The sequence below is a fragment of the Lethenteron reissneri genome, unplaced genomic scaffold (assembly GCF_015708825.2).
Source record: "Lethenteron reissneri isolate LAM-NWPU_2019-01 unplaced genomic scaffold, ASM1570882v1 scaffold_82, whole genome shotgun sequence".
Classification (NCBI taxonomy): domain Eukaryota; kingdom Metazoa; phylum Chordata; class Hyperoartia; order Petromyzontiformes; family Petromyzontidae; genus Lethenteron; species Lethenteron reissneri.
The window spans coordinates 58,134-79,062 of NW_026892351.1; the positions used below are offsets into that span (position 1 = coordinate 58,134).

Below are 20,929 nucleotides of genomic sequence, written 5' to 3' on the forward strand. Positions count from 1 at the left end.
CCACGCACCTTAGAGGTCGCCTTTAACTCTCAACAACACCCGCGACTGTTACTCTGCTCTGAAGAATCAGTCACATGGAGCGGAAAAACTCTCCACAGCGGCACGCACACACGGGCGAGAAGCGGTTCAATTGCTCTCTTTGTGGGAAGGCATTTGCAGATTCATCAAATCGTAACCGTCACCAGAAAACACACACGGGCGAAAAGCCATTCAATTGCTCTGTTTGTGAGAAGTCATTTTCACAGAAATCAAATCTTCACACTCACCAAAAAACACACTCGGGTGAGAAGCCATTCGATTGCTCTGTGTGTGGGAAGGCATTTTCACTGAAACAAAATCTTCACACTCACCAGAAAACACACTCAGGTGAGAAGCCATTCAGTTGCTCTGTGTGTGGGAAGGCATTTTCACAGAAATCAACTCTTCACAGTCACCAAAAAACACACACGGGTGAGAAGCCATTCCATTGCGCTGTGTGTGGGAAGTCATTTTCACAGAAATCAAATCTTCACACTCACCAGAAAACACACACGGGTGAGAATCCATTCAATTGTTCTGTGTGTGGGAAGGCATTTTCACAGAAATCAACTCTTAACAATCACCAGAAAACACACACGGACGAGAAGCTATTCAATTGTTCTCCGTTGGAGAGGACACGGTCATCACCCCGAAACAAGCATGAGAAGATCAGCAAAAATAGGGAAGTGAAATCAAAAAGTGAAAAACAAAGTGCTGCAATGAGTCCTGAAAAAAATGCATCTATCGAACCTATGCAGGAGGATCCTGAGAGATGCGTGGATGTAGTGGATGTACTGAGCCCTGACGCCAATTCCTATTTCGACCCCATGCAGGTTGATAATGAGAAATGGCTGCTGGAGTGGCTGGATAATCAAAGTACTGAGAACTTCTGTTAAAGTCCTGGAATGTGCACGTTTGTTTCTCTGTTAGATCAATGTATTAGGTGCAATTGATAATATCAGTGATTTCCAGCACTACTCCAACCTAGTGTAATTATTTTAACAAAACCGTTTGATTGCTCTGTGTGTTGGAAGCATTTTCACAGTCAGTAACACTTCACAGGCATCATCAAACAAAGAGTAAAAATGTTGTCATGAGTCCTCAACGAAATTCCTCTTTCGACCCCATGCAGTTGCATCATGAGATATGGCTTGATGTAGTGGAGTATTCGTGTCTCATATATATTTTTCGGTGATTTCTAGGACTTCAAGCTAGAGTGATGTTGTGAATGCTCTATAATGTGTTCAGATGAATGTCTTCCTTTAAGTTCCAGAAGTGTTCACGGATTTCAGAATGACAACAACTTTATACTTAGGACGAATGGCTTCAGTCGAAAAGGACGTCAAAAGGGAAATCGACGTTTACGTGTTTGATTTTAAGAATATATTTTAACTGTTGAATTCCTATTGGGAAAAAATTTGCCTAGTTCCTTTCCTTTTCGATTTAAAGCTTTCGTGACTGCAGGGATTCATCTTCTTGGTTCTTTCGGTAAAGTCACGTAGAAGGGAAGTAATAAAATAATAAAAATAAAACATAATAAAACAATTCTCACGACGTTTATTATTTTATTACTTCCCTTCTACGTGACTTTACCGAAAGAACCAAGAAGATAGTTCCTTTCCTGTTTGAGCATGCGTATTAATAAAGATTTCGATACGAGTATTAACGTGAGCTTTCTTGCAGATTAATAAAGACCTGTTTTTAAAGATGACTGATCGTACGTTATTGCTACCATAGTTTTCCTTTAAAAAAACACGGACGAGTAGACATACACACACGAGTGTGCATCCAAACACGACTGTATATACAGCGGTGTGCATTCACACACGAGTGTGCATGTGTTTCTACGCTGTTTTCATTCATTTCGCACCACGAGCGGGGAGTATCATCCCTGTAGTTCCCTGTTGTGGTGGCGCATTCCTACCACGTTGCCCCTCAATTATTTGTACGACACAATATAAAAATAATTTGTTTGTTCCAATACATAATCATACACGAGTACACATACACTCTCATGTACACACACCCACACACGAGTGGACATACACAGCAGTGTAAGTACAAAGGGATTGCGTTCGACTACGCGAACAAATGGCAGAATTTTTAATATAAAACACTCGTTTTCTAGAAACACCCCGCTCAACACGATTGTACTTAAATATATTTATAAAACAAAGTCAGTACAGTATAAACTTGCACATCTTATTCCAAATCAAGCTCGAGATCACCAATTTTGATACTTCAGACTGTATGTCACTTTATCATCCTCTAAACTTGCAGCAGTTTAGAGGACATTGTGGGGGTGAATATTAGCAAATTAACACGAATCATGGAATTATGCATAGAGATGCACATCCGTATTCAAACGGAAGTGTACAATTATTCAGTGATATGTACATACGTATTATGTTGCTAGATATGCGGATTGTTAATGTAAAAATTAACAATTGAATGCAAATTCCATAATAGGCCAAGTCGAGAACAAAGAATTTGGATGCTAGAGCGGAATTATAAAGGGCTTAAAATCAGAGCTCAAGGGCATTTCGAGAGGGATTTTGATGAGCATAGACGCTCGACTCCCCGCTCTGCAGATAACCCTTCTTCCACGAGACCCAGCCTGGCGAGCACGATTGCTTGGCGACTGGTTGGGGACTTTGCTTCGGGAGAGTTCGTGGCGATCTCTTCAGACGGGTTACAGGGACATCGATAAGCCGTGCATCCACAAGTAAGTGTCTTTGTTAGTGGATAAACTGGTAATCAAGTGTGTATTCCGACTTCCGAGACGTTACTGTGACTCGGTTAGACGTTAGTGAGAGTTGTTTTTTGGCGATTTGAGCCAGACATCCACGAAGTTTCTCTGCTCTGAAAAATCAGTCACATGGAGCAAAAAAACTCTCCACAGCGGCACGCACACACGGGTAAGAAGCCATTCAATTGCGCTGTGTGCGGGAAGGCATTTGCAGATTCATCAACTCTTCGCAGTCACCAGAAAACACACACGGGCGAGAAGCCGTTCAATTGCTCTCTGCGTGGGAAGCCATTTTCACGGAAATCAAATCTTCATCGTCACCAGGAAACACACACGGACGATAAGCCATTCAATTGTTCTCCGTTGGAGAGGACACGGTCATCACCCCGAAACAAGCATGAGAAGATCCGCAATGATAGGAAAATGAAATCAAAAGGAGAAATACAGAGTGCTGCAATGAGTCCTGAAAAAAATGCATCTTTCGAACCTATGCAGGTGGATCCTGAGAGATGCGTGGATGTAATGAGTCCTGACGACAATTCCTATTTCGACCCCATGCAGGTTGATAATGAGAAATTGCTGCTGGAGTGGCTGGATAATCAAAGTACTGAGAACTTCTGTTAAAGTCCTGGAATGTGCACGTTTGTTTCTCTGTTAGATCAATGTATTAGGTGCAATTGATTATATCAGTGATTTCCAGCACTACTCCAACCTAGTGTAATTATTTAACAACACCGTTTGATTGCTCTGTGTGTTGGAAGCATTTTCACAGTCAGTAACACTTCACAGGCATCATCAAACAAGGAGTAAAAATGTTGTCATGAGTCCTCAACGAAATTCCTCTTTCGACCCCATGCAGTTGCATCCTGAGATATGGCTTGATGTAGTGGAGTATTCGTGTCTCATATATATATTTCGGTGATTTCTAGGACTTCAAGCTAGAGTGATGTTGTGAATGCTCTATAATGTGTTCAGATGAATGTCTTCCTTTAAGTTCCAGAAGTGTTCACGGATTTCAGAATGACAACAATTTTATATTCAGGACGAATGGCTTCAGTCGAAAAGGACGTCAAAGGGGAAATCGACGTTTACGTGTTTGATTTTAAGAATATATTTTAACTGTTGAATTCCTATTGGGAAATAATTTGCCTAGTTCCTTTCCTGTTTGAGCCTGCGTATTAATAAAGATTTCGATACGAGTATTAACGTGATCTTTCTTGCAGAATAATAAAGACCTGTTTTTAAAGATGACTGATCGTACGTTATTGCTACCATAGTTTTCCTTTAAAAAAACACGGACGAGTAGACATACACACACGAGTGTGCATCCAAACACGACTGTATATACAGCGGTGTGCATTCACACACGAGTGTGCATGTGTTTCTACGCTGTTTTCATTCATTTCGCACCACGAGCGGGGAGTATCATCGCTGTAGTTCCCTGTTGTGGTGGCGCATTCCTACCACGTTGCCCCTCAATTATTTGTACGACACAATATAAAAATAATTTGTTTGTTCCAATACATAATCATACACGAGTACACATACACTCTCATGTACACACACCCACACACGAGTGGACATACACAGCAGTGTAAGTACAAAGGGATTGCGTTCGACTACGCGAACAAATGGCAGAATTTTTAATATAAAACACTCGTTTTCTAGAAACACCCCGCTCAACACGATTGTACTTAAATATATTTATAAAACAAAGTCAGTACAGTATAAACTTGCACATCTTATTCCAAATCAAGCTCGAGATCACCAATTTTGATACTTCAGACTGTATGTCACTTTATCATCCTCTAAACTTGCAGCAGTTTAGAGGACATTGTGGGGGTGAATATTAGCAAATTAACACGAATCATGGAATTATGCATAGAGATGCACATCCGTATTCAAACGGAAGTGTACAATTATTCAGTGATATGTACATACGTATTATGTTGCTAGATATGCGGATTGGTAATGTAAAAATTAACAATTGAATGCAAATTCCATAATAGGCCAAGTCGAGAACAAAGAATTTGGATGCTAGAGCGGAATTATAAAGGGCTTAAAATCAGAGCTCAAGGGCATTTCGAGAGGGATTTTGATGAGCATAGACGCTCGACTCCCCGCTCTGCAGATAACCCTTCTTCCACGAGACCCAGCCTGGCGAGCACGATTGCTTGGCGACTGGTTGGGGACTTTGCTTCGGGAGAGTTCGTGGCGATCTCTTCAGACGGGTTACAGGGACATCGATAAGCCGTGCATCCACAAGTAAGTGTCTTTGTTAGTGGATAAACTGGTAATCAAGTGTGTATTCCGACTTCCGAGACGTTACTGTGACTCGGTTAGACGTTAGTGAGAGTTGTTTTTTGGCGATTTGAGCCAGACATCCACGAAGTTTCTCTGCTCTGAAAAATCAGTCACATGGAGCAAAAAAACTCTCCACAGCGGCACGCACACACGGGTAAGAAGCCATTCAATTGCGCTGTGTGCGGGAAGGCATTTGCAGATTCATCAACTCTTCGCAGTCACCAGAAAACACACACGGGCGAGAAGCCGTTCAATTGCTCTCTGCGTGGGAAGCCATTTTCACGGAAATCAAATCTTCATCGTCACCAGGAAACACACACGGACGATAAGCCATTCAATTGTTCTCCGTTGGAGAGGACACGGTCATCACCCCGAAACAAGCATGAGAAGATCCGCAATGATAGGAAAATGAAATCAAAAGGAGAAATACAGAGTGCTGCAATGAGTCCTGAAAAAAATGCATCTTTCGAACCTATGCAGGTGGATCCTGAGAGATGCGTGGATGTAATGAGTCCTGACGACAATTCCTATTTCGACCCCATGCAGGTTGATAATGAGAAATGGCTGCTGGAGTGGCTGGATAATCAAAGTACTGAGAACTTCTGTTAAAGTCCTGGAATGTGCACGTTTGTTTCTCTGTTAGATCAATGTATTAGGTGCAATTGATTATATCAGTGATTTCCAGCACTACTCCAACCTAGTGTAATTATTTAACAACACCGTTTGATTGCTCTGTGTGTTGGAAGCATTTTCACAGTCAGTAACACTTCACAGGCATCATCAAACAAAGAGTAAAAATGTTGTCATGAGTCCTCAACGAAATTCCTCTTTCGACCCCATGCAGTTGCATCCTGAGATATGGCTTGATGTAGTGGAGTATTCGTGTCTCATATACATATTTCGGTGATTTCTAGGACTTCAAGCTAGAGTGATGTTGTGAATGCTCTATAATGTGTTCAGATGAATGTCTTCCTTTAAGTTCCAGAAGTGTTCACGGATTTCAGAATGACAACAATTTTATATTCAGGACGAATGGCTTCAGTCGAAAAGGACGTCAAAGGGGAAATCGACGTTTACGTGTTTGATTTTAAGAATATATTTTAACTGTTGAATTCCTATTGGGAAATAATTTGCCTAGTTCCTTTCCTGTTTGAGCCTGCGTATTAATAAAGATTTCGATACGAGTATTAACGTGATCTTTCTTGCAGAATAATAAAGACCTGTTTTTAAAGATGACTGATCGTACGTTATTGCTACCATAGTTTTCCTTTAAAAAAACACGGACGAGTAGACATACACACACGAGTGTGCATCCAAACACGACTGTATATACAGCGGTGTGCATTCACACACGAGTGTGCGTGTGTTTCTACGCTGTTTTCATTCATTTCGCACCACGAGCGGGGAGTATCATCGCTGTAGTTCCCTGTTGTGGTGGCGCATTCCTACCACGTTGCCCCTCAATTATTTGTACGACACAATATAAAAATAATTTGTTTGTTCCAATACATAATCATACACGAGTACACATACACTCTCATGTACACACACCCACACACGAGTGGACATACACAGCAGTGTAAGTACAAAGGGATTGCGTTCGACTACGCGAACAAATGGCAGAATTTTTAATATAAAACACTCGTTTTCTAGAAACACCCCGCTCAACACGATTGTACTTAAATATATTTATAAAACAAAGTCAGTACAGTATAAACTTGCACATCTTATTCCAAATCAAGCTCGAGATCACCAATTTTGATACTTCAGACTGTATGTCACTTTATCATCCTCTAAACTTGCAGCAGTTTAGAGGACATTGTGGGGGTGAATATTAGCAAATAACCACGAATCATGGAATTATGCATAGAGATGCACATCCGTATTCAAACGGAAGTGTACAATTATTCAGTGATATGTACATACGTATTATGTTGCTAGATATGCGGATTGGTAATGTAAAATTAACAATTGAATGCAAATTCCATAATAGGCCAAGTCGAGAACAAAGAATTTGGATGCTAGAGCAGAATTATAAAGGGCTTAAAATCAGACCTCAAGGGCATTTCGAGAGGGATTTTGATGAGGATAGAGGCTCGACTCCCCGCTCTGCGGATAACCCTTCTTCCACGACACCCAGCCTGGCGAGCACGATTGCTTGGCGACTGGTTGGCGACTTCGCTTCGGGAGAGTTCGTGGCGATCTCTTCAGACGGGTTACAGGGACATCGATATGCGGTGCATCAACAAGTAAGTGTCTTTGTTAGTGGATAAACTGGTAAACGCGTGTGTAGTCCGACTTAGGAGACGTTACTGTGTCTCAGTTAGACGTTGGTAAGAGTTTGCTTCTTGGCGATTTAAGCCAGACATCCACGCACCTTAGAGGTCGCCTTTAACTCTCAACAACACCCGCGACTGTTACTCTGCTCTGAAGAATCAGTCACATGGAGCGGAAAAACTCTCCACAGCGGCACGCACACACGGACGAGAAGCGGTTCAATTGCTCTCTTTGTGGGAAGGCATTTGCAGATTCATCAAATCGTAACCGTCACCAGAAAACACACACGGGCGAAAAGCCATTCAATTGCTCTGTTTGTGAGAAGTCATTTTCACAGAAATCAAATCTTCACACTCACCAAAAAACACACTCGGGTGAGAAGCCATTCGATTGCTCTGTGTGTGGGAAGGCATTTTCACTGAAACAAAATCTTCACACTCACCAGAAAACACACTCAGGTGAGAAGCCATTCAGTTGCTCTGTGTGTGGGAAGGCATTTTCACAGAAATCAACTCTTCACAGTCACCAAAAAACACACACGGGTGAGAAGCCATTCCATTGCGCTGTGTGTGGGAAGTCATTTTCACAGAAATCAAATCTTCACACTCACCAGAAAACACACACGGGTGAGAATCCATTCAATTGTTCTGTGTGTGGGAAGGCATTTTCACAGAAATCAACTCTTAACAATCACCAGAAAACACACACGGACGAGAAGCTATTCAATTGTTCTCCGTTGGAGAGGACACGGTCATCACCCCGAAACAAGCATGAGAAGATCAGCAAAAATAGGGAAGTGAAATCAAAAAGTGAAAAACAAAGTGCTGCAATGAGTCCTGAAAAAAATGCATCTATCGAACCTATGCAGGAGGATCCTGAGAGATGCGTGGATGTAGTGGATGTAATGAGTCCTGACGACAATTCCCTTTTCGACCCCATGCAGGTTGATAATGAGAAATGGCTGCTGGAGTGGCTGGATAATCAAAGTATTGAGTACTTCTGTTAAAGTCCTGGAATGTGCACGTTTGTGTCTCTGTTAGATCAACGTATTAGGTGCAATTGATTATATCAGTGAGTTCCAGCACTACTCCAAGCTAGTGTAATTATTTTAACAAAACTGTTTGATTGCTCTGAGTGTTGGAAGCATTTTCACGGTCAGCAACACTTCACAGGCATCATCAAACAAAGAGTAAAAATGTTGTCATGAGTCCTAAACGAAATTCCTCTTTCGACCCCATGCAGTTGCATCCTGAGAGATGGCTTGATGTAGTGGAGTATTCGTGTCTCATATATATGTTTTCGGTGATTTCTAGGACTTCAAGCTAGAGTGATGTTGTGAATGCTCTATAATGTGTTCAGATGAATGTCTTCGTTTAAAGTTCCAGAAGTGTTCACTGATTTCAGAATGACAACAATTTTATACTTTGGACGAATGGCTTCAGTCGAAAAGGACGTCAAAGGGGAAATCGACGTTTACGTGTTTGATTTTAAGAATATATTTTAACTGTTGAATTCCTATTGGGAAATAATTTGCCTAGTTCCTTTCCTGTTTGAGCCTGCGTATTAATAAAGATTTCGATACGAGTATTAACGTGAGCTTTCTTGCAGAATAATAAAGACCTGTTTTTAAAGATGACTGATCGTACGTTATTGCTACCATAGTTTTCCTTTAAAAAAACACGGACGAGTAGACATACACACACGAGTGTGCATCCAAACACGACTGTATATACAGCGGTGTGCATTCACACACGAGTGTGCATGTGTTTCTACGCTGTTTTCATTCATTTCGCACCACGAGCGGGGAGTCTCATCCCTGTAGTTCCCTGTTGTGGTGGCGCATTCCTACCACGTTGCCCCTCAATTATTTGTACGACACAATATAAAAATAATTTGTTTGTTGCAATACATAATCATACACGAGTACACATACACTCTCATGTACACACACCCACACACGAGTGGACATACACAGCAGTGTAAGTACAAAGGGATTGCGTTCGACTACGCGAACAAATGGCAGAATTTTTAATATAAAACACTCATTTTCTAGAAGCACCCCGCTCAACACGATTGTCCTTAAATATATTTATAAAACAAAGTCAGTACAGTATAAACTTGCACATCTATATTCTAAATCAATCTCGAGATCACCAATTTTTGATACTTCAGACTGTATGTCACTTTATCATCCTCTAAACTTGCAGAAGTTGCAGAAGTTTAGAGGACATTGGGGGGTGAATATTAGCAAATTAACACGAATCATGGAATTATGCATAGAGATGCACATCCGTATTCAAACGGAAGTGTACAATTATTCAGTGATATGTACATACGTATTATGTTGCTAGATATGCGGATTGTTAATGTAAAAATTAACAATTGAATGCAAATTCCATAATAGGCCAAGTCGAGAACAAAGAATTTGGATGCTAGAGCGGAATTATAAAGGGCTTAAAATCAGACCTCAAGGGCATTTCGAGAGGGATTTTGATGAGCATAGACGCTCGACTCCCCGCTCTGCAGATAACCCTTCTTCCACGAGACCCAGCCTGGCGAGCACGATTGCTTGGCGACTGGTTGGGGACTTTGCTTCGGGAGAGTTCGTGGGACATCGATACGCCGTGCATCAACAAGTAAGTGTCTTTGTTAGTGGATAAACTGGTAATCGCGTGTGTAGTCCGACTTACTGTGTATCGGTTAGACGTTGGTAAGAGTTTGCTTCTTGGCGATTTAAGCCACACATCCACGCACCTTAGAGGGTGCCTTTAACTCTCAACAACACCCGCGACAGTTTCTCTGCTCTGAAGAATCAGTCACATGGAGCAGAAAAACTTTCCACAGCGCCACACTAACACTGACAAGAAGCGGTTCAATTGCTCTCTTTGTGGGAAGGCATTTTCACTGAAACAAAATCTTCACACTCACCAGAACACACACACGGGTGAAAAGCCGTTCAATTGTTCTTTGTGTGGGAAGGCATTTGCAGATTCATCAAATCGTAACCGTCACCAGAAAACACACATGGGCGAGAAGCCGTTCAAGTGCTCTGTGTGTGAGAAGAAATTTTCACTGAAACAATCTCTTCAATTTCACCAGAAAACACACACGGGCGAGAAGCCATTCAATTGCTCTGTTTGTGGGAAGGCATTTTCACTGAAAAAAAATCTTCAAAGTCACCAGAATACACACACGGGCGAGAAGCCATTCAAATGCGCTGTGTGTGGGAAGGCATTTGCAAGGAAGTCAGATCTTCACACGGTCATCACCCCGAAACAAGCATGAGAAGATCCGCAATGATAGGGAAGTGAAATCAAAAGGTGAAAAACAAAATGCTGCAATGAGTCCTGAAACAAATCCATCTTTCGAACCTATGCATGGTGGATCCTGAGAGATGCGTGGATGTAATGAGTCTTGACGACAATTCCTCTTTAGACCCCATGCGGGTTGATGATGAGAAATGGCTGCTGGAGTGGCTGGATAATCAAAGTATTGAGTACTTCTGTTAAAGTCCTGGATTGTGCACGTTTGTGTCTCTGTTAGATCAATTTATTAAGTGCAATTAATTATAGCAGTGATTTCCAGCACTACTCCAAGCTAGTGTTATTATTTTAAAACAACCGTTTGATTGCTCCGTGTGTTGGAAGCATTTTCACGGTCAGCAACACTTCACATGCATCATCAAGAAAAGAGTAAAAATGTTGTCATGAGTCCTAAACGAAATTCCTCTTTCGACCCCATGCAGTTGCATCCTGAGAGATGGCTTTATGTAGTGGAGTGGCTGGAGAGTCATATTCGTGTCTCTTATATATTTTTTTCGGCTATTTCTAGGACTTAAAGCGAGAGTGATGTTGTGAATGCTCTACAATGTGTTCAGATAAAAGTGTTCCTGATAAGTTCCAGAAGAGTATCATCCCTGTAGTTCCCTGTTGTGGTGGCGCATTCCTACCACGTTTCCCTTAAATGATTTGTACGACACAATATAAAAACATTTTGTTTGTTCCAATACATAATCATACACGAGTACACATATACACTCCCATGTACACACACCCACACACGAGTGGACATACACAAAAGTACAGATCCATGTACATACAAACAGTAGTATACTTGTGTAATGCGGGCATAAACGGCCTCGCGGATATGACGTCACGGGGGGAGGAGTTAGGTCACGTGAGAGAGAGGGATGAGGTCTTAAGGGAGAGATACCGGAAGAAACGGGAGAGTGTTGGGAATAGAGACAGAGTGAGGCCACACAGTGCGGAGGTTGGAGAGTGGCGAGATCGCCACACACAGTAAGACTCGGCACCGTCGGCCAGCGGTGACGAGCACGGGGGAACAGGGAGCAGCGGTGGAGCTGCAGTGAGAGCATCCGGAGGACTGCACAGCGGAGCTGCAGGAGCGCGAAAGGCTACGTGAGCGAAGGCAGCTGTCGAGCTGCTAAGCGGGGAGGCTCTGAGCGAGGGCCGTGTGGGACAAGTGTAAAGAACCCAAATCAAGGACAACGGAGACAGACCCAGTGAACGAGTCCTTTATTACACTTGCAAGCAATTCAACGTTATGTTGTGTCATCATGGGTTTATTTCACAAAATTTAAAGTGCCAGCAACAACAATGGTATTGAACCTTATTCTTTACAGGAGTGGCTCTGGGTGGACATGCCACCACAAAGCAGCACGCGGCGGAGGAGGGAGGTGATCGCTCTCGCCACGCGAGCAAGGCCCCCTCGCTTCCTCTTCTTTCCCTGCATCACCACCTCCACCACCTGCACCTCCTCCACCTCCTGCTTTGTCTCGTCCTCCATCTCCTCCTCTTCATCCTCCACCACCATCTTCTCTCCATTCTCTGTCTTCTCCATTCCCTCCTCCTGTTCCTCCTCAACCTCTTCCTCCACCTTCTCCTCTTCCTGTTCCACCTCTGTCTTCTTATCCATCTTCTCTGCTTGGAAGCCCTCTTCTCCAAAGCTTGGAGCAATCGGGCCCTGTACAGGAGTGTCAGAGGTGGATGCGGTGGCGGTGGTGGTTGCAGCGGTGGTGGTGGTGGCGGCGGTGGTAGTGGTGGCGGCGGCGGTGTCGGTGGCGGCGGTGGTGGCGGTGGTGGTGGCGACGGTGGTGGCGGCGGTGGTGGTTACTGCGGTGGTGGTGGTGGCGGCGGTGGTGGTGATGGCAGTGGTGGAGGTGGCAGTGGTGGCGGAGGGTTTTGTGGCAGTGGCGGCAACAGCGTCAGTGGCAGTGGTGGCGGTGGATGCGGTGGCGGCAGTTGTGGCGTTGGCGGTGGTGGCTGTGGTGGCGGTGGTGACGGCGGTCGTGGCGGTGGTGGCGGTGGTGGTGGCGGCGGGTTTTGTGGCAGTGGCGGCAACAGCATCAGTGGCAGTGGGGGTGGTGGTGGCGGTGGTGGTGGCGGTGGCAGTGGTGGCGGTGGTGGTGGCAGGGGTGGGGGTAGAGTTGCCGGCGGTAGCGGTGGTGGTGATGGTTGCAATGCTGGCAAGGCGCTGCTCCTGCTCAAGGCGCTTCTCCTCCTCGACGCGTTTCACGTTGGCGAGACACTTCTCCTCCTCCTCCAGATTCTTCTCCTCAGGACACATCATCTCGAGATGATGCTTCTCATCAATGAAGTACTTCACTTGAATGAGGCGCTTCTTGAGGAGATAGTCTCGGAAGTACTTCTCATCTGTGCGGCACTTCGCCCTGGCAATGCGCTGCACCTCAAAGAGGCGCTCCTCTTCCATGGTGCATCTTTCTTTGCTAAGGTTCTTTTCCTGGAGATGCTTCATCCCGCTGACGTCCTTCAACTCCCCAATTATCCTCTGATCAAGCAAAGATAAGCAAAAGAACATTCAGACATGCACATGCAAGAAAACATTCATACCCACAGGCACGCAAACGTGGACGTGCACATAAACCCAAACAAAAAAACATACTCACACATGTATGTACAGATGCAGCCATCCACATTCAGTCATTCAAACTTGCTTAGTACACACTTGAATATACACTATCACCTGCTGTTAACACAATGCCTTATCCATCAATACTTGTATCACATTGTACGTGTAGTACTAACCCCTAAATATCCCAACTCCTATAGAATGAAAATACATGTCACATCCTCATATATCCCCATAAACCCCATGCATGCACTCAAGACTTTGCTCGATTGTGGCGGTTTCATAGCAATTGTTGGCAATAATCATCACTGACAATAGTTTTCACAGAATGTCCCATTATAAATATCTGGAAGCCCAAACTCTGGACAAACTTCACTGCAGCGCCCATAGTTTGGAACTGGAATGGTAACTTCCAATCAAATCACAGACATAATTATTGTGACTGCCTGATATCATTCTGTCTTCATTGGTAATAAATGGCCACTTCAAGTGCCTGCATGAGCGGGACGGTGAAGAGATGCGGTGATGGTGTCGGGACATGGTGTTGCGATATGGAGAGGAGAAGTAGTGGAATGTTCTAGAGAGATGGTGTATTGTGATGGTATAGAGGCATGATGAGGCTCTAATATGGTGTATTGAATTGGTGGTCGTGTAGTGTGATGAGAAGGTGATGGGGAGAGTTGGTGTCGTGATATTTTGGTGTGCTGGTGAGGTGACATGGTGTGCTCGTTGTCGAGAGAATGTCGTGTGTTTTAACCCCACAGACCCCATACACATCGTGCTCTCTTTTAGCCCCGCCCCCCCTCCCAATACGTTCCATTCATTGGCTACCACATTCTGATAAGCTCCTCCCCCCTCCTCCCTCCTTAACTTGTATTTAAGAACTTGCATCTTGGAATCCCTGCCTCACTTGATACAGCAAATTCAGCTGTGACGGTCCCACCTGGGACGGAGACTTGTGTTGCCTCCGAAACGTCGTGATTTTTATTATTTTATTTTTATTAATTTTTATTTCATTTTATACCTACGTGACTTTACCGAAATAACTAAGAGTATGAATCCTTGCAGTCACGAAAGCTTCAAATCTAGAACCCATACACACCTTTGGGGAGCGATTCTTGTAACTATGGCCTGGGAAAGGGTCCACCTTATCCATAACGTCCCCCCACGTGGTCGACTGGCACGCCGACTCCCGGGCTATGAAGAACAGAAAATGCATTCAAAGTACGAGTTATTAATTAGAGAACGAAGGACATGGAGTCTCACAGAACAAATTTTGAGATCCCAGTAATTACCGCTTACCACACAACAGGACCTGCTATTGAAAAATAGTCATCACATGGCAGTAAAACTTTACAAGTCATGTTTTTGTCGGCAATCTCAATTTTGGAGCTTTCGTGACTGGAGGAATTATTCTTTGGTTCTTTAGGTTAAGTCACGTATAAAGATAAAATAATAAATTAAATAATAGCATACTACGAAGTTTCGATTGCAACACAAGCAATCATCATCAGGTATAAAATAAATAGCAACAAAAATCTAACCAGAAAACTATAGACAGACACACAAGCAGACAGACATCACAAAGACACGCAGAGAGAGAACACGTATTGGCAGAAAGAGAGAGGTCGTCTCTGTGACGAGGCCTTAAATATACAGAGGGGGCGGGGGCGGAGAGATCGTAAATTACATAAGCTTGAGACCCCAGTTTGAACAAAGATGGCAACAACTCAAATATAAACCCATCCTCTTTGCCACACTCGATCATTACGTCTTCCCATTACCACCAAGCCATGTCTACGAAAAGTAATTCATCAAGGAGTCTCCTCCTCCGCATATAATCCATGTGATGCAGGTATCTGGGACTTACCCTCATATTCATCCAAGATCTCAGCCCACGTGATTTGTCTGTCCATGTTGTTGGGAACGAGTAGATTTTGTTTGAAGTTGGATGGCCTGGGGAGGTTGGAACAACGCTCAGATTTAGCAAACTTTTGAATCACTCATACTCCTAATTAATACATATTTGACCACTCATTGTATCAATCCAATCACTATCGTGACTATACTCTTAGGTTTTTTTCGGTAAAGTCACGTAGGTAAAAATAGATAAATAATAAAAATAATTAATGATAAAAATATGAATAATAATAGAAATAAAATAATATATCACGACGTTTCGGAGGCAACACAAGCTTCCTTCATCAGGTGTAAAAAGGCACAGCAAAATAACTGTAGTTAGGTGTAAAAAGGCAAAATAACTACAGTTATGTTACAGTTATTCTACAGTTATTTTGCTGTGCCTTTTTACACCTGATGAAGGAAGCTTGTGTTGCCTCCGAAACGTCGTGAGTTATTCTTTTTTATTCATATTATTATAAATATTGTAAAAGCTAATTTTTTTTTCCCTACGTGACTTTACCGAAAAAAAACCTAAGAGTATGAATCCTTGCAGTCACGAAAGCTTCAAAACTAAAACACTATCGTGACTTTTGTTGTTGCTGCTAATCCTACATAATGCAATGGCATAATATGACTTTGAGACCCCCCCTCCCCACCTCCTACGCATTTCACAAGTAGTGACTAATCCCATATATACATTTTCCATAAATATGCTAAATTCATCTGTTGATATGCAAATACCTTTGTCAAGGCGCCCTTCCCACTCTAACCCAGCTTAAATATACGCTGCCAAGCTTGGTGGTGTTCATTCAGACGCTGTCTTTTCGACAGCCCTATTCTTCACCTGAGGACGGCTGCTTGCGTTGTGGCCGAAACGTCGTGAGCATTGTATTTTATTATGTTTTATTTTTATCATTTTATTATTTTCTTTCTACGTGACTTTACCGATAGAATCAAGAAGACTATCGTGACTGTTGCTTTAAAAGCCCACTCACTCGCTTGTTTTCCCACTCATGTGTGCGCCCGATCACTCACTCATCCACCCACACGAACATGTTTATTACAACTGCCTATTCCATTAAACATAATCACCAGACTTAACAATGATATTTCACCTCTAATCCCGACATGCATGTTCATGTACAACCCATTTGTATTAATCGACTGCTTGATAGAGGACCCATATGCCTTGTGGGTCATTAGGGTCATATGACCATACTTTAATTATTTGTTATAATACGAGCATGACGTCGTAGGTCACTTGATGTCAGAGGTACCACCCATGTGGCTGTGACATCACAGATTGGAGGCAACTATGGCAGTGGCTAGGGTCTGAACTTAAAGGCAGACTCCTCCTCATATGTTGAATAACATTCAATACATGTAATGTAGGGCACAATTGTACCAGCAATCAGAACACAATAATTGTATACATGTTATTAATATTCTATGAGATTTAAACGGATTAGTTAAGCTTGTTTTAAATGCTGACTCGCTTGGGGTCTAAACAACGACAGTAACAGCAACATTTCAGAGAATGCCAAGTATCCTATCTAACAGTTCTAATTAGAATTTTTAATTAAAGCTTTCGTGACTGCAGGGATTCATATTCTTGGTTCTTTCAGTGAAGTCACATAGAAGGGAAACAATAAAAGAATAAAAATATAAAACAATAAAATTATCACGACGTTTCGACTGCAACACAAGCAATCGGCATCAGGTGTGAAATCCACAGCAAGAAAATTTGAAAAAAGTGGCGTTTTTTTCTAATTTGATTGCTGAAAATTGAATTATGAACATATAAAAGTAATGAAGCTTTAGTTTGTGGTCGAAATGTAAAATCAACAGGGTCGCTCACCTCGTTGAGGATTCGCTCTCAAAAGGCTTCTTCTGCTGCTCCCTCGTGTGCATTCCTCTCGACTGTGGGTGGAGGCGTGGCTGTGACGTAACAGAGGTGACGTCACTAGGGCGAGGCTCCGCCCCCCACGATCCCGGCTGGCGCATCACGTGGTGCAGTGCTGGTTGTGCGCGGGACCGGAAACAGCAGGGCTTGGGTTCGACTTCAGACTCCGTGGTCTACACAGCGAGGGTGAGTGAATGGGTGAGTGGGTGAGAGATTGAGTGAGTGGGTGAGAGGGTGGGTGAGTGAGTGAATGGGGGAGTGGGTGAGAGATTAGGTGAGTGGGTGAGAGATTGAGTGAGTGGGTGCGTGGGTGGGTGAGAGATTGAGTGAATGGGTGAGTGGGTGGGTGAGTGGGTGAGTGAGTGAGTGGGTGAGTGAGTGGGTGGGTGGGTGAGTGGGTGAGTGAATGGGTGAGTGGGTGAGAGATTGAGTGAGTGGGTGGGTGAGTGAATGGGTGAGTGGGTGAGTGAATGGGTGAGTGGGTGAGTGAGTGGGTGAGTGAATGGGTGAGTGAATGGGTGAGTGGGTGAGTGAGTGGGTGAGTGAATGGGTGAGTGGGTGAGTGAAAGGGTGAGTGGGTGAGTGAATGGGTGAGTGGGTGAGTGAATGGGTGAGTGGGTGAGTGAGTGGGTGAGTGAATGGGTGAGTGGGTGAGTGAATTGGTGAGTGGGTGGGTGAGAGATTGAGTGTGTGGGTGAGTGGGTGAGTGAGTGGGTGGGTGAGTGGGTGAGTGAATGGGTGGGTGAGTGGGTGAGTGGGTGAGTGAGTGGGTGAGTGGGTGAGAGATTAGCGAGTGGGTGAGTGGGTGAGAGATTGAGTGAGTGGGTGAGAGATTGATTGAGTGGGTGTGAGTGAATAAGTGTGTGTGAGATTGAGTGCGTTAGAGCTTGAGTGAGTGTGGCAGAGTGAGTCAGTGAGTGTGATAGAATGAGACAGTGAGTTAGTGAGAGACAGTGAGTTAGTGAGAGACAGTGAGTTAGTGAGAGACAGTGAGTTAGTGAGAGACAGTGAGTGAGTGAGAGACAGTGAGTTAGTAAGAGACAGTGAGTTAGTGAGAGTTAGTGAGAGACAGTGAGTTAGTGAGAGACAGTGACTTAGTGAGAGACAGTGAGTTAGTGATAGACATTGAGTTAGTGAGAAAGAGAGAGTGTGGCAGAGTGTGTGGCAGAGTGAGAGTGTGCAGTTCGTGTTTTGTCGAGAAAGTGTGGCGAGTGTGTGTGCGTTGTGTAGCTGTGTTTACATCGTGTACGTAGTGTTTGTAGTCTCTAATCAGTCTAAATTACGCTACAGAAATTCAACATTTGCACCCTTGCTTTGTGCTCTTTGATGTCGCCATTCCTGCGACGAGGACAGAAGGGAGGCCTGGCCGTTAGGCCTGCCATACACCTCGGCCTCAGGCTTCATATTCATTATTTTTTATGTTTGTATAATTTGAATTATGAACTTGTATTCCATTCATTAAATTGCAAGCGTATAAACACCATCTTGTTGGTTTATTTACTATTAAATTAATGGTTTTCTTAATCTATGTAGTTATGTTTAAGTGAGTGAGGTGGTAGTACTAAGTGTGAATTTGAGTTACATGTAAATTATTGTGCAATGGATTTGTCTGTGTGCACCTAGCCTGGCACGGACAATATGGACTATGTTATTATTAAGTCGTGAAAGAGATTGTTTATTTGTGTGTCTGTTATGTTTGTGTCAATTTACATATCTATATTTATAGCTGTGTTAATTTGATGGGTGGTGGTGATGGATAGGTGCGAGTTTTAACTTTAAAATGCTTGCAGATTAATAAAGATCTGCTTTGTTTTTAAAGATGACTGATTTCGATTTAAAGCTTTCGTGACTGCAGGGATTCATCTTCTTGGTTCTTTCGGTAAAGTCACGTAGAAGGGAAGTAATAAAATAATAAAAATAAAACATAATAAAACAATTCTCACGACGTTTCGGCCACAACGCAAGCAGCCGTCCTCAGGTGAAAACCAGGTCCGTCGAGGCGACAGAGTCTGAATGAAACAGCACACGAGCTTGGAGCATATATATAAGCTGGGCGCATTGACAAAGGAATTTGCATATCAAAAGGAATTTAGCATATTTATGGGAAATGCAGGAATGTGATTAGTCCTGCATATGCATGTGCATTATGCAGGATTAACAGCATCAAAGGGAGCTGCAGTTACTGCTGCTGCTGAAATTACTGCTGCTGCTGCAGTTTCTGCTGCTGCTGCAGTTACTGCTGCTGCAGTTGCTGCTGCTGCTGCACTTGCTGCTGCTGCTGCACTTGCTGCTGCTGCAGTTGCTGCCTTATCCAAATGGATAAGGCAGCAAGTGCAGCAGCAGCAGCAGCAAGTGCAGCACCATTTGGATAAGGCAGTTGCTGCCAAATGGATAAGGCAGCAAGTGCAGCAGCAGCAGCAAGTGCAGCAGCAGCAACTGCAGCAGCAGCAGTAACTGCAGCAGCAGCAGAAACTGCAGCAGCAGCAGTAATTTCAGCAGCAGCAGTAACTGCAGCTCCCTTTGATGCTGTTAATCCTGCATAATGCTACATGCATATGCAGGACTAATCACATTCCTGCATTTCCCATAAATATGCTAAATTCCTTTTGATATGCAAATTCCTTTGTCAATGCGCCCAGCTTATATATATATATGCTCCAAGCTCGTGTGCTGTTTCATTCAGACTCTGTCGCCTCGACGGACCTGGTTTTCACCTGAGGACGGCTGCTTGCGTTGTGGCCGAAACGTCGTGAGAATTGTTTTATTATGTTTTATTTTTATTATTTTATTACTTCCCTTCTACGTGACTTTACCGAAAGAACCAAGAAGAAGATGACTGATCATACGTTATTGCAACCATATCCTTCCTTTAAAAAACACGGACGAGGAGACATTCACACACGAGTGTGCATGTGTTTCTACGAGTTTTAACGTTAATATACTTGCAGAACAATAAAGACCTGATATGTTAAAGATGACTGATCGTCCCTTATTGCTACAATGTTCATAGCGAACACGTGTGGAGGCGAGTTTCAGGTGAAGCATCTCCATCACACAAGTTTACCCTTACCTGGCAGCATCGTGGCAGTCCGCTGGTCACACTCACTACGTCACACTCACGAGCTGTAGGGGCGGGGCTCTGTCTGCTCAGTGGCGCTGTTTTCATTCATTTAGCACCACGAGCGGGGAGTCGCATCCCTGTAGTTCCCTGTTGTGGTGCCGCATTCATTACCACGTTGCCCTCAATTCTTTGTACGACACAAAATTATAACAATACACGAGTATACACTCCCATGTACACACACCCACACACGAGTGGGCATGCGCAGTGGTGTAGATACATACACAAATGTGCATTCACACCGCTTTGTACATACACACACGATGCCCTGAATTACGTTATACTTTTGAAAAAAAACGCATTCAATTCTAATTCCTTCTGTTTCCACCCCAAAAGCTTGGAATTATTAATAATATTTTAAATAGTGGCCCCATGTTTAATGAGTGTAGTGAAGACATTAGTTTAGTTTATTTAATTCCATTTGTTTGCATTTGCTACGGCACACTGTTTGAGATTATTCTTCCCATTTATGAAATCTCTCTAGAATCATTTACATTTTCTTCATAAACTTCCTTGCATTCAGTTATTCTCGCATGTAACGCTCCTCATATCTAACAAACCTAATCTCATGTGGCCATTGTGCTTAAGCCGAAGTAGGATTTTGCACATTTCCAATGGCCTGTAAACTGGGATCAAGTTATCGGCCTTACCTGTGAAATACAGTATAATATATTGTTGATCGAGATATACTTATACTAAGAGGTGCATGTTTCATATCGTGTTGATGTGGTTTTATGAATATGTTTAAGGACCTTTGTTGATCAGG

At 43.3% G+C, this 20,929-nt stretch overlaps 1 protein-coding gene across 1 annotated transcript; it reads right to left on the reverse strand.

Annotated features, from left to right (window-relative positions):
- Window positions 1-12,178: 12,178 nt before the first annotated feature.
- On the reverse strand, window positions 12,179-17,059 carry LOC133340142 (S phase cyclin A-associated protein in the endoplasmic reticulum-like; the record flags this gene model as incomplete). Its single annotated transcript, XM_061548205.1, has 5 exons — window positions 16,998-17,059; window positions 15,108-15,193; window positions 14,340-14,434; window positions 12,827-13,156; window positions 12,179-12,331 (listed from the first exon to the last, which is right to left on the reverse strand). Coding segments are annotated over exons 1-5 (717 nt in total), but the record flags the coding sequence as incomplete, so codon positions are not given.
- Window positions 17,060-20,929: the final 3,870 nt, after the last annotated feature.